We start from the raw sequence: 13,502 nt of genomic DNA, 5'->3' as shown, positions 1-13,502 counted from the left end.
ATATCACTTGATCTCTTATTTCTATTCGAAGTTCAATCTCTTGATTCAATATAAGTGAAAGCGAGCTAACTGCACCATTTTGGGCGGAAGTACAGCATTAACTATTGTATGCATGTTGAATGGTTGACTGGATCAACCCTTTTTCCGATATCCAACAGCTTTCCCCTCAAATACTTGCGATCTTATACACTAGACATATCAAAAAACTAACCTCGTCTCAACATGTCTTCTGAAATCTTGAAATCAGCATGGAAAGTAATCCCCATGTTTCAGTCACGCTCTATTCCTCTCACGATTCAATTCTACACCGAGAAGCTTGGTTTTGAACTTGCCAGCGTGAAACCTGAAGAGGGCTCTTCCGAGCAGACATTTTGCTCCTTGTTCATTGGCAAAAAAGCAGACGCCAACTTCTACTTCTCCAAAGCAACAGCTGAAGACTTTACCACGTCCCAGGCAATGATTGCCCTAGGCACCTCGCAGTTAGATGACTATTACAATTATCTGAGATGTCTCGAAGATGTTGAGATTGTGGAAGATGTTGAAGATACACCGTGGGGGTTTAGGCAGTTCTCAGTCAAGGATAATGACGGGAATCTCTTGACTTTTTTCAAATTCCTCGAGGGGGGAAATCCCGGGCAAGACTGAGGTACCTTTCAAGTAGTTGGGAAGCAGGAAGGTGAGCATTGAGCTCGTCTCATACTGTCGCCAGTATATTCTGTAGATTTACAGTAAAAATAACTCGAGAATAGCTTCGTTCATTCATCAGTGCCTATTTAGCTACATATATGTAGCTAGCCAATACCAATATCCCCCAAAAGGATCTTGGGGACGGTGCTACTTCCATGGCCCTAAAAGCTACCGTGGACCTTGACATGAGAAGCAGATACCTCGTCCTAGCTAGGTACATTGATCTGCAACGACACCATAAAGAGACCCGGTACATCCGCTTCCATCGGAGGTGCACTGTACGATTCTTGTCAATCATGGGTTCTGTGTACTTACGAATAGACATAACATACCTGTGAATGACGCGGGCAAGCTAATGACACCGGGCCATGGACTCGGCCCCCCTGGGGAGTCAATGTGCAAGATTGAGTAGATGCTGAACATGTCTAATACTATATTAGCAAAATAACCCTATTCAGGATATCGTGTGCTGTCTCTTACACCACCGAGGACCTGCGCCGTTGCGAGAGAGGCTCCGAAGGCCAAGAGGGTCAGGAAGCTCTGATAGAAATGCATGATGGAGATTGAATCTATCTTAGTGGTGATTGCTGATAAATAAATTGTTTTGATTCCTCGATTTAGTTGAAATATCTGTGGTTTATATATTCAGATGTGCATACAAGTGTTCTCTTGGAGGCCTTGTATTACCTTTACTAGGACCATCACAGGGAACCATACTCCGAGATTTGCCCTATCCTCTATCCCTAGTCCTTGCCTCCCTGTCTCTTTGCAAAGTATCGCGCATACCTATCATCTAGATCTGTATCTATGTTCTGTGGATATTCATTTTTCGATGACGTTCATTAAGTGGTGTCCATTTACCCTCGAGCACGAACCACCCCGCTCCATTGCACAAAGCACACGCTTCTAGGATCGTTTGTTCTCAGCGTGTCGGAAATGGTGGAATGGGTGTCAGCATTCCGGAAGCATAGGGATAGCTCTGCGGAGGGTATTTCCTTTTTAGGTAATATAAAGGGAGCGGCGTAAATCCATGGATAGTATCCTATAGCGTAGTGGGCACATTGTTGGCTTGTCAGGCGTCATGTTGTCTGATAGGAAGTACTATATTAGAGGTTTGATAGTCCATGTCATCCATGATAGATTCGATATATATATATATTTCTTCACACCAGATTTGATCAGACTCGTCCAAGTAGTACTTACATAAAGTACATAATGTATACGCGACTTCCGGCAATATATAATATTGATGACATCTGCCCAGGCGTAGGCGTACTTGGAATAGCTAACAGTTTACGGTATTTCAGCATTTCTACCATTCTAGACTCGATTTGTCATTGCTGGAAGAACCTCCCGAGGTTGGAAATTGAATGTTCTTAGCTAATAAATATTTCATAACTAACTAGTTAAATGTCATAAGAATGGCATTATTAATGCCGAGGTCACTGGAATAAAACGACAAATGTATTCATTCATAACTACCTATGTAGGTATCCAACGACCTCGGGATGTTGGATGTCTGACTAAAGATGGCCGAGAGGATGGCCGACGGCCGAGGAGAGCAGATACGTGTGGATCACCTAGATATATAGCCCTCCGTATCCCAAACCGGCTGATTGTTAACAGAGCAGTGGAGATGATAGCCAAGTTTATACTCATGGACAGAAAGTCGAGCTAGGACCGTATATTGTAAGTCCTTTTTGTGGAGATACTATATGCATGGTAGTGGTTTCTGCATCCTTGTGTTATGGTAACCATATATCAAAAGGCAAAGCAAGAACAGGACTAGGATGAGAGCACAAAAGAGAGAGGCAACGAGAATAGTAAGATTAGACCATCTTTACTTATGTATTTTATTATCTTCGGCGATTTTCCGAGTACTTTTGTCTATCCCTGTACCTAGAGAAAAAGTCGCCGAAACGTGGCTTCCCTTCATCCTTCACCACCACAACATTGCTTGACACTTTACATAGTTACCAGCGTAACCCTTCTGTTTCCTCTGTGATCTCTCTCCATCTGCCTCCTACCCCGATCATCATGGCGTCTGGACTAATTTTTGACTACCGTACACTTCTACGGACCGCCCCACTTATAACCTCCACCTGTACACTCTGGTACTCTTTCGACCAGGATTTTTTCCTGAACGTCTTCCTCCACCCCGATCACCGTACCCGCAGCAATGAATTTCTGCCATCCTATTTCCGGGCCTTCTTCGGCTACGGTACCGTGCGCGTGCTAGCCCTCCTCACGCTGACCTTGACGGGAGGCGGATACAATATCTTGACGGAGCGGCGGTCGGCATTGGGTAGCTCAGCTTCCCTACCTTGGTATACTGCTGGCACGATATTGGCCGCTAGCCACCTTCTATTTGTGCCGGCTATTGCGCCTAAGGTCCAGGCTGTGATCGAGGATACATCGAAGGGCTCATCGACGAAGGACCTTGAGGGCTGGCTGACCGTCCACCGTGTGCGTACGTGGACAGTTGATCTGGCTTCGTGGGCTTGTTTTGCAGTTGGCATGTCAATTGTTGAGTGAAGCATTCAAAGGACAAAATTAAATAGAAGTGAATGTGTTATTCGCATAAGAACAGCTGGTTTTGCCTTGGCTCAAATAAACATAAAGTCTGCATGCATACTATACTCTGTAAATATCAAATCAAACATTACATCCTTTAAATTCTTACTGAACGAGCTGCAAGACTCGCAGGTAATTTGTCAATGTTTTGTTAATGAAGTCATATTCATAGCTTCGAGCTAGCCCATAATATGTTCGACCCACATATTTCGAGATTCTCAACATCCGGAACTTCCCTCTCCTTTGCATGGCCGTGCACTACAATACTACAATAGCCTCTCTTGATCATATTCCTCCTCCATTATTGCCCATAGACCTTCATCTCTAATTAGAGACGGATCAATTGTAGCATCCGAAAATATCCCCTCTGGTCGCATGGAGAGCTAACAATCCAAATCTCCCCTTGTACTCTGTACATTTACTTGCCTTGCATACCCCTGTGACTATTTATAGCCAAACCAATGGTGTCACTTCCAAAGTTTTCGACAATCACCTGGGCTCTCTACTTGATCCCAGTGTATATCTTTATCCTCGACCCGCTATTGCGCGAATACTTCCCGAGCCTGCTAGCACCACCTAGTGACATTGACGATGTCTTCGACGAGTCCGGCGCACCAGGACTAGGGATTGACCTCACCGACGACACCTTCATCAGCCCCGAAGATGGCGTACCGTTCAATTGCCCCAGCACAGAGGGCTATCGCGTGCACCTCCTCTCGCGCGAACCGCTAGTCATGTACATCGAAAACTTCATCTCCGAAACCGAAGCAAACCACATCTTAGACACGAGGTAAACCACCAATCTCAACCGCAACCAAACCCCGATAACAACGGATATACACCATAACACAAATAAAATAACCCCAGACTAAGCTAACCTGGAAAAACTTCCCCCGAATCCCAGCGTGAACAAATACACCCCTTCAATTGTCTACGACGGCAAAATTGAACGAGTAGATCCGACAAAGCGCCTCTCCGACCGTGCCCTCCTCGACCGCGACGACACAGTCCGCTGCCTCGAAGATCGCGCCCGCGCCTTCCAGGGCTGGCGTTCAGACCTGTACATCGAGCGCATGTGGGCGCAGCGCTACAATGCTTCCGGTCACTATCGCCACCACTATGACTGGGCTGGGTCGCTTGCGCGGGGAGGGGATCGGTTTAGCACGTTTATGGTATATCTCGATGCGGACTGTGAGGGTGGGGGGACAAATTTTCCGCGATTAAGGATGCCGGCCGGAGAAGGATGGTGTCGATTTTTGGAGTGTGACCAGCGGGGAGTGGATGAGAAGGGGTCAAGCAAGGTGGAGCAGATGGGTGTCACGTTTAAGCCTATTAAGGGTAATGCAGTGTTCTGGGAGAATCTTCGGGGGGATGGAACGGGGTATTCAGAGACTTGGCATGCTGCGTTCCCTGTTACGAAAGGAACGAAGGTTGGGTTGAATGTATGGAGTTGGTACCAGCCAAAGCGGAAGCACCGCTTGGGAAGGTAAGATGGTACTTGCGCACAGAAGCCGAGACATGCACGTGGGTTGCTTTGGGCTTGGCTGGCCAAGCCACCGGCCAAGCCAGTATCCAAGGAGCATCCGGAATGCTTGGACTAAGGCGTTTCGATGACATGTTTGGTACATATATTTGTATATCAGGAGTAGTCTGACATGTGTTAGACCGAGATGTTTTGAAGGGTACAGATGAAATAGACTTAGATAAGATTACTATGTAGACTATATAAGGTGACATGTATATAATATGAATACCTGTGTGGTTGCATGTAAATGCCTCTACAGCGACCCCGGAATTCGAAACCAACCGGCCCATGCATACCGGTCGTAACAAGGGCACTAGGCAACCGTATTAACTAGACGACTTGTCTCACAGCATTATTGTAAAGTTTATATATGTACAAAAGGGATATGAAATTTGGTCATACCAAGAGACCAAGACTTCAAGTCTTGGAGTCTTGGTCTTCGGAGCGGGAATTATTGGCAAGAGGAATCACTTGGCTGCCAAGAAGCATTGTCCATGGGATGTTTCTTGGAAGATTGGCTTGGCGAAATGAGCACGCCACTCCTTGTTTCACAGGGTGTTTATTTTCAGCTTTGTTTAGTTTTTAATTGTTAATATTAGAACATTAAAATTGAACATCCGGGGAGATTGTATACATATGTAAGATGTAAAACGGTTGAATTTCCCTCACTATTAATTTTACCTTGAACTTACGGTATATTTAGCACTAAACTCATTTGGGTATACCGAATGTACCTTGAATTCTCCTATTTAAGCCCCGGAGATATAGGCCAGTTATATACGAAATACGGAGTATCTACTCCGTAACCCCAGGCGTATATAAAATAGTACTAGTATCATAGTATTACTAGTGATATAGTATTACTCCGGAGGTATAATATCATAATATTCAAATGTTTTATATTAAAAATACCGTACTGTACCCTACTGTGCTACGTGTTAGCTCTGGAATGCTCACACACAGCCCCTCGTTCTCCATCGGTCCACCAGTCAAAAGCCATGGCGCCAACGCCTCTCGGGTCTTGGGGCCCGCATCAACTCTTGGCCCGGTCTTGGTCTGTTCGCTTCTCTCCTTGTCTTTCCGCCAGGCTTAGCAAAGCGGTATTTTCTGGGCAAAAGCTCGGCTCCTTTTCCTCTTCTGCGGAGAAGGCCCCATTTTCTCTCACCTATTTCCCCCCCCTTTTTCCTCTCTCTTGGTATACATATAGTGTGTGCACCTCTCATCTCTTATAGTTCGATCTTCTTAGTTTGTTTTCCTTTTCGCTCTCTAGGCTTTCCGCCAACACCAGATTATATTTCTTGGCATCATGACGGAGAACCATACCCCTTCTACTACACAGGCGACATTGCCAGCACCTGTTGCTGAAGCGCCGACTCAAACAACCCCAAATCCCGCCTCAGTAACTGCGACTGCTGCCGCCGCCACTGCAGCGGTGAACAGCCCCTCTATGAACGGCGCCGGCGAACAGTTGCCTTGCCAGTGGGTTGGATGCACTGAAAAGTCGCCCACTGCCGAGTCTCTTTATGTAAGTTTGATCAGTTCCCCAATATCTACATAAATATGCTAATATTCACCGTATAGGAGCATGTTTGTGAACGTCACGTTGGACGTAAAAGCACCAACAACCTCAACCTGACCTGCCAGTGGGGCACTTGCAACACCACAACAGTAAAGCGTGATCATATCACCTCTCACATCCGTGTTCATGTGCCCCTTAAGCCTCACAAATGTGACTTCTGCGGCAAGGCTTTCAAGCGCCCCCAAGATCTGAAGAAGCATGTCAAAACTCACGCAGACGATTCCGAGATTCGCTCCCCCGAACCGGGCATGAAACATCCTGATATGATGTTCCCTCAAAACCCCAAGGGCTACGCTGCCGCCACACATTACTTCGAGAACCCAATCAACGGAATCAATGGCCAATATCCACACGCACCGCCCCCGCAATACTACCAGCCACACCCCCCTCCTCAGGCCCCCAACCCACATTCCTATGGCAATGTATACTACGCCCTGAGCCAAGGACAAGATGGGAACCACCCCTATGACCGTAAGCGCGGATATGACGCGTTGAATGAGTTTTTTGGTGACCTGAAGCGCCGCCAATTCGACCCTAATTCATATACTGCGGTCGGCCAGCGCCTACTGGGCCTGCAGGCTCTTCAGCTTCCCTTCCTCAATGGTCCTGTGCCTGAATACCAGCAAATGCCTGCCTCTGTTGCGGTCGGTGGTGGTGGTGGTGGTGGTGGTGGTTACAGCCCTGGAGGTTCCCAGCCTCCTGGCTACCACCTTCCCCCCATGTCCAATGTTCGGACTAAGAACGATTTGATCAACATCGATCAGTTCCTCGAGCAAATGCAGAACACTATTTACGAAAGCGACGAGAATGTGGCTGCTGCTGGCGTTGCCCAGCCCGGTGCGCATTACGTGCATGGTGGCATGAACTATCGCGCCACCCACTCCCCCCAACTCAGCTCCCGCCAAGCCACGTTACCGCAACTTCAGCCCCCATGTCGGCCCACTCCCCATCGGTCGGCACCCCGGCTCTCACCCCACCTTCCAGTGCGCAGTCATATACTTCTAACCGCTCTCCCATCTCCATGCACCACTCCCACCGCGTGTCGCCTCCTCACGAGAGCGGCCCCGGTATGTACCCCCGCTTGCCGTCGGCCACTGTCGCCGACAGCATGAATGCAGGCTACCCGACCGCCTCAGGTGCTGCACCACCCTCTACTCTGAGCGGCGCGTATGACCACGACGACCGCCGCCGCTACACTGGCGGTACCTTGCAACGCGCCCGGCCGGCCGAGCGTGCTGTCGCCGAGGACCGCATGGACATCTCACAGGATGGCAAGTATGACGGCGAGCGCACTCCCAAGTCCGCTGCTCATATCTCAGAGAGCTTGATTGACCCCGCTCTGTCGGGCACTGATACCGATCACGACGTAGTCAAGCGTACTGCGCAGGCAGCCACTGAAGTTGCCGAGCGGGATGTCAACGTTGCCTGGGTTGAGAAGGTCCGCTTGCTCGAGAACCTGCGTCGTTTAGTTTCGGAACTGCTCGAGGCTGATAGTCTTGCTGCTGGATATTCAGTGCAGTCCTTCTCGGCTTCTCCCACGCCAGGACTTGATGCCATGGAGGGTGTTGAGACTGCCACTCTACGTGCCGCTTCTGAACAGCCCAAGGAAGAGTCTAGCAAGTCAAGTGAGGGAGTCTTCTATCCCACGTTACGTGGCTTAGACGAGGATGAGGATGGAGATTCCAAAATGCCCGAGTAAATTCTTTATCTATTTCCTGCCTTCATTGTGGCTATAGCTTTGATTCACGCCGTGACGACATTTGTTTATTGCTTCTTTTCCGCTCTACACCCCATTTTCTCTCCATAAGGTGTTCTTTGTTCTTTTAAGCTTGTTTTTTTTAATTCTTTGAACGGATAAGGTTTCCATTTCTTTTCTATATTTTTCAGGTTTTCATCTTAAGGGTTGTTCCTGTATGATTATTAGGGCTACTAGTATAACTCCATGTCTGTTTATTTACGGAAAGTGTTGTTTGCGTCTTTGACTCTTTTGGATTTGCATAGAACCTTGGGAACATTGAAATCGAATGTTACCTCCCAGGACTGTTGTCCTTTCAGATCGACATGTCAAACCCAAAGAAGCAAAGTAACATTCCAAGCTAAACCACATCCGGGGATTGACGCAAACGGGCAGATCTCATTTCTAACAAATCTGGGGATCTCTGTATATGAAAGGTAAAACATAATTAAGATATTGAGGTAGGTATATGTGCATGATGCATGGTGTACTCCGTACATAAGATGTAAATCTTCAAATAATTCAAGTTAAAGAAATGGGATAACTACATATGTAGATAGATCAATATAAAATACTATCCAGATGCAGATTCTACACGTTAACAGAAGTTCCACTCTCTCTGCACTCGGAAGCATCCCCAATCCCACGCTGAGCACGTGCTGGTATTGGTATTTCGGTCCGATCTCCGCCTATCGGTGAACTTTCCCTGTATGCATACGCTGTTATGACCACAACTCCAAACTGTTTACGGTCATCCCATCTTCTTTTTCTTTTTTCTACTTGTACGCTTTGTTTTCTCTTTATCTGTCTTTTCTATATTTTCTCTCTCTCTCTTCTTTCTATATATTTTTCTTGTTGTGGTGAACACGTTCTCCACGCGACAAGGCGGTCACCCCAAACAGACGCCATTGCGCGTGTCGATCCACCTAGGGATTATCGATAATAACATCTCCAGCCACACAATATCAACCTTTTCGATTGGGGGGAGTTTTTTGTTGAAAAAAAGAGATCCAGCCTCTTAGACTTGTTTACAGTCTAACTTTCTTTTGCTTTTTTGTTTTCCTTTATTCTGTGGTGGCAAACCCATGCTCTGACATTCTTCGTTCTCTGGTTCTACCTCTGAACGGTCTTCCGATTCTGGGGGCGCTGAAATCCGAATCTAATCTTGGAAGAGTTCCAAGGTTGACTTTGTTTTTTTTTTTTTTAAACTCCGTGTTATTTTGCCCTTTTTGCCTTCGGCTTGCCTCCATATTCCTCTCTAGTGCCCCGCGCTTGTTTGTGGAGTACTTCGACTCGGACTTGATTGCCTACGCAACGGGAAGGGAAAAAATAATCATTTGCGAATCTGCCGATTTCGACTACCAATATATCATACTGGAGAAAGAGGAACGACTTCCATAAGATATGCCGCTTACGAACCGCCGCCGCGCGCGGCGCAAGGAAATTCAACTGCAAGAAACGTCCGATGCAGAGGCTCCGGACTCTTCGCCCACCCGGCCATCCGCAAAGAAGCGCAAGGTGAGTTCAAAAAACAAAACGTTTAGTCCGAGAATATCTCGCGCAAACAGGAGCTAAGACCCATTTTCTTCTGATTTACAGGTTGACCGCCGCGCCTCCCCTCCCCAAAACGTCAAACATGAATCCGGCGACGAAGCCGAGGACTCAGCGGGCGAACAGGAACCCGCTACAAACCAAGACCTGGTCGATCTAGTCATTTCATATTTGAATACACCCCGCGAGGAATTGCGCGTCTCGCGCGACCACTCCAACACCAAGACTGAGAATACACAGCGCATCCAGGCTTATGCTAAGATTGCCGGCCGCAACTGGACCTATTACGTCAAAACCCTACATGTCAATATCGGCCGCGAACCGGACCGCGAACAACGGACCGTTGAACAGTCTAGCCCAGTCACGATTGCGGCTCGTGCGCTGCCAGATGTTCATGTCGATTTGGGCCCCAGCAAATTCGTGTCAAGACTGCATGCCGAGATCTTCTATGATGGCGAGGAAACGCCTGCCTGGCACATCCGTGTTAATGGTCGGAATGGTGTGCGCTTGAACAATGTCATTGTGAAGCGCGGCACTGATGCAATTCTTTCATGCGGCGACATCATCGAGGTGGCCAATACACAAATGATGTTTGTTACACCCGGCGACGAAGCCAATATCCAGCCCTGCTTTATCGAGCGTGCCCAGCGTATTGCTAGCGGACAGGAGCCCGATCCCGCGCTGGTTTCCTGGGATGCTTCGCAGCATGCCCATCCTCAGCCATCGCAGAACAGCGACGCCGCGCCACCATCTTCGTCTGGCGGGCCTTCGTTGGCGCCTGCTCCCAAGTTCCTCAAGCGCCAGGTGACGCCCCCGCCGCGGTCGCCTGATACCGCTGGCCAGCGCACGGCTAAACAGTCCCCGCTTTACAACCGAGGCATGATGATGGAGAGCACGGAGGAGATCGATTATAGCAAGGATTCCGCCAAGGACTTGAAGCCGCCATACAGCTATGCAACGCTCATTGCTCAGGCTATTTTCTCAAGTGAGGAGGAGAAGCTTACATTGAACAGCATTTACAATTGGATCATGGATAAGTACGCTTTCTATCGACACTCCCAAAGCGGCTGGCAAAATTCGATCCGCCACAATCTCTCGCTGAACAAGGCGTTCCAAAAGGTCCCCCGCCGGACCGACGAGCCGGGCAAGGGTATGAAGTGGCAGATCGCAGTAGAGTATCGAGAGGAGTACCGGAAGAAACAGACACGCAAGGGCGGCACGCAGTCATCTGCCCCGTCCTCACCGGCGACAAAGGAGCCACCCTCATCCGCACGCGGGTCCCGCGTTACCAAAATCGACACCTCGTCCTCCGCAACAGCGAAAAAGTCACCACCAGTTTCGTCCCCTGGCTTCAGCTCATTCCCCGTAGCTCCGGTGGAAGCATATACACCAGAGCGTGGTTCCAGGCTTGGTCGAGGCCTCGGCTCCGACCACCCACTGCGACACATGAACCCACGCGACTACGACGAGCCCTCGCCGCTCCCCTCGCGCCATAATCACAACTCCAGCATCTCCACCCAGGTTCAAAACAGCAGCAACAATCTGACCCGCGCATACGGCATGTCCGACAACGTAGCCGGATCCCCGCCAGTCCTCTCCTCATCCTACTACAACGAAGAACCCTCTTCAATGATCACTCCCGCCCCACAACGCCAACAACCCCGTCTCCCGCCCCCAAGCACAGCGCAGATCCCGTCAAAGTTCATGCCCATGAGCTCGCCCGCGCAGTTTTGGAAGTTCGCTGATATCGGGAGTACCCCTGCCCGCCCGCCGCCGGACATGAGTCCTCTGAAGGGCGAGGTCGAGGACCGCATTATCGGCGGGTTCCCGAGTAGCTCTCCCCCGCCGCCGAATCTCGTTAGTCCCAGCAAACCTGGGATGTCGAATGGGCTTGGCTCGGGTCGGACTCTGCCCCCGCTCCAGTCAGATTCAGGGGATATGGGACCTAATGGGAAATCTCATGTGAGGGATGAAGAGCGGGAAGAGGAGGACGACGATACTGGATCAGGGTTTGATCTTGCTAGGTATGTTTTTCTACTTTTTTTTTACCCAATTTCGCGCAGGAGCTAATACTATCTCCAGGGGTTTTGAACCTATCGGGTCATACCATCGTCAACTAGGCAATGCTGCCCGTGCAACTGCTATTTGATGCTGACTGTGATGTACAACATGTCCACTTTACAAATTGTGTCCATGTGTTTTATTACTTGCTTTATGCTTCATGCTTCATTACGAATGGTGTTGGTGGGGTTGGTCATTTTTATACTTGTGTTATGAAGGTCTACTCGATGACATTGTTATTGTTTTTGGGGGCAAAGATTGGAGTTCGAGTTTACGTTCGCTCGGGGGGAGGTTTGTGCACGGCGTTATTTTTTTGTCCTGCTTTGCTTCTCGTTCTAGATGGCCTTAGATGTATAGGGCTTCGATTCAGATGTATTATATCTCACAATATTTTTCAACTGCGGAGAGATCGTACAATTAGAGTTAATCTAGAGTTAGAGTTAATCAGATAAGATTCATCATTCAGCAACAGTCGGCCAAAAATTCTCCTCCAACCAAACAATCTGCCTCCACCACTCTAAACACCTTCCCCGCATAATCTCCAACTCCTCCGCCCCTTTGATCTGCCCCGCCATCTCATCAACAACATCGCCAATCCGATCAACAAATCCCTCAAACTCAACACTCGTCCAATTCTTTATAAACTGCTCCCTCAACGCACCCCCGTCCGCATCCTTCCTATAATCCTTCTCCCCATCCTCAGCCATACACTTAGCTGCAAACCTCCAAGACCGTAGATAACAAATCTCCGTAGCCCACAACACGGCCAACCCCTCCAAAACAGAAACCCCACCACTCCCAGCAGACATAAACATATCAATGTATGCTCTTGTCGTCCGACTCGCACAGAAGAAAATGGTCCCACAGCGCTCACCACTGCCCTGAACCCCAACTTTGCCTTTAACATCCCCACCAACAGCAGCAGGCTCAACGCCCCTTCCAGTTTCATTGAACTGAGGTCCAGGAACACAAACATCCCCGTCAGACGGCATCTGGCACTCCCCCTGACTAAGACACAGGCCGTGGCCAGGAGCACTGCTCGTCTCGTCAGTCGATGCAAGAGAAGCACCTCCGCCCGTGCTCACGTTCCCATTCCCGTTGCCCGGTGTGGGTCCTTCTTCCTCGCCACCTGAAATGCCAGGACAGCTTCCGGAGCCGGAGGTGGATATTCCCGCCGAGGTTGTGATGTCAGTGCCCAAGCCGCAGGAAGTGAGTGCACAGCCTCCTTCTTCCGCAGAGATGGCTGTTAGATCGAGGGAGTAGTCATTTGCAGTTTTTTCAAAGAAGGCGAGTTCTGCGCGGATGTTGACTAGGGCATCGATGAGGACGTTTATGGCGTTGAATTCTGGCGTTTGGAGGTGCGGGCCTGTTGAGGTTGGGTTTTGGGTTGGGAGGCGGATTTTTGAGAGGAGGAGGCCTATGAACCGGACGTAGGATTGGGCGTATAGTCGGTCTTGGGAGAGCCATTGGCTTAATTGGGATTTTGGGAGGGTGCCGCGGCCTGCGGAGGCGAGGAAGGGGTGGGTTGTTGCGCGTTTGAGCGCATTGGGGGTGCTTGCTAGCAGGTAGGCTGTTAGAGGGCCTTGGCTAGTCATTTTTTTCCTTTTTTGTTTTTGGGGTTGTTGTTTGTTGGAGGGGAAGGTTGAAGATTAAGATTGTGGGATAGGGGCGATAGTGGGATGAACATAGTATGTCGTCAGTAGGACATAACTAACATCCGGGGTATATCATTCCACGGTTACTTTTTGCAATCGTTTCTTGCGTATATATATCACTTACAAACAATAGCG

The 13,502-nt window shown here is 49.0% G+C and overlaps 7 protein-coding genes across 7 annotated transcripts; 5 read left to right on the top strand and 2 right to left on the bottom strand.

Annotated features, from left to right (window-relative positions):
• Positions 1-222: 222 nt before the first annotated feature.
• N7479_007605 (uncharacterized protein) lies at positions 223-645 on the top strand (the record flags this gene model as incomplete). Its single annotated transcript, XM_057255299.1, has 1 exon — positions 223-645. The coding sequence occupies one exon, from the start codon at positions 223-225 to the stop codon at positions 643-645; it is 423 nt and encodes a 140-aa protein (XP_057109161.1).
• Positions 646-897: 252 nt separating this feature from the next.
• On the bottom strand, positions 898-1,242 carry N7479_007604 (uncharacterized protein; the record flags this gene model as incomplete). Its single annotated transcript, XM_057255298.1, has 3 exons — positions 898-963; positions 1,020-1,070; positions 1,168-1,242. The coding sequence occupies 3 exons, from the start codon at positions 1,240-1,242 to the stop codon at positions 898-900; spliced, it is 192 nt and encodes a 63-aa protein (XP_057109160.1).
• Positions 1,243-2,724: 1,482 nt separating this feature from the next.
• On the top strand, positions 2,725-3,222 carry N7479_007603 (putative integral membrane protein; the record flags this gene model as incomplete). Its single annotated transcript, XM_057255297.1, has 1 exon — positions 2,725-3,222. The coding sequence occupies one exon, from the start codon at positions 2,725-2,727 to the stop codon at positions 3,220-3,222; it is 498 nt and encodes a 165-aa protein (XP_057109159.1).
• Positions 3,223-3,722: 500 nt separating this feature from the next.
• Positions 3,723-4,751, top strand: N7479_007602 (oxidoreductase, 2OG-Fe(II) oxygenase family; the record flags this gene model as incomplete). Its single annotated transcript, XM_057255296.1, has 2 exons — positions 3,723-4,051; positions 4,166-4,751. The coding sequence occupies 2 exons, from the start codon at positions 3,723-3,725 to the stop codon at positions 4,749-4,751; spliced, it is 915 nt and encodes a 304-aa protein (XP_057109158.1).
• Positions 4,752-6,092: 1,341 nt separating this feature from the next.
• Positions 6,093-8,064, top strand: pacC (putative C2H2 transcription factor PacC; the record flags this gene model as incomplete). Its single annotated transcript, XM_057255295.1, has 3 exons — positions 6,093-6,311; positions 6,368-7,213; positions 7,261-8,064. The coding sequence occupies 3 exons, from the start codon at positions 6,093-6,095 to the stop codon at positions 8,062-8,064; spliced, it is 1,869 nt and encodes a 622-aa protein (XP_057109157.1).
• Positions 8,065-9,504: 1,440 nt separating this feature from the next.
• On the top strand, positions 9,505-11,800 carry N7479_007600 (putative forkhead transcription factor Fkh1/2; the record flags this gene model as incomplete). Its single annotated transcript, XM_057255294.1, has 3 exons — positions 9,505-9,618; positions 9,700-11,675; positions 11,734-11,800. The coding sequence occupies 3 exons, from the start codon at positions 9,505-9,507 to the stop codon at positions 11,798-11,800; spliced, it is 2,157 nt and encodes a 718-aa protein (XP_057109156.1).
• Positions 11,801-12,170: 370 nt separating this feature from the next.
• On the bottom strand, positions 12,171-13,307 carry N7479_007599 (putative transcription regulator PAB1642; the record flags this gene model as incomplete). Its single annotated transcript, XM_057255293.1, has 1 exon — positions 12,171-13,307. One exon carries the CDS (start codon positions 13,305-13,307, stop codon positions 12,171-12,173), a length of 1,137 nt encoding a protein of 378 aa, XP_057109155.1.
• Between the last annotated feature and the right edge of the window lie 195 nt (positions 13,308-13,502).

This window comes from Penicillium vulpinum (genome assembly GCF_028829585.1).
Source record: "Penicillium vulpinum strain IBT 29486 chromosome Unknown utg000003l_segment0_segment0, whole genome shotgun sequence".
Lineage (NCBI taxonomy): Eukaryota > Fungi > Ascomycota > Eurotiomycetes > Eurotiales > Aspergillaceae > Penicillium > Penicillium vulpinum.
Note: the sequence above shows the minus strand (reverse complement) of the source record. Positions and strands in the feature narration are given on the sequence as shown.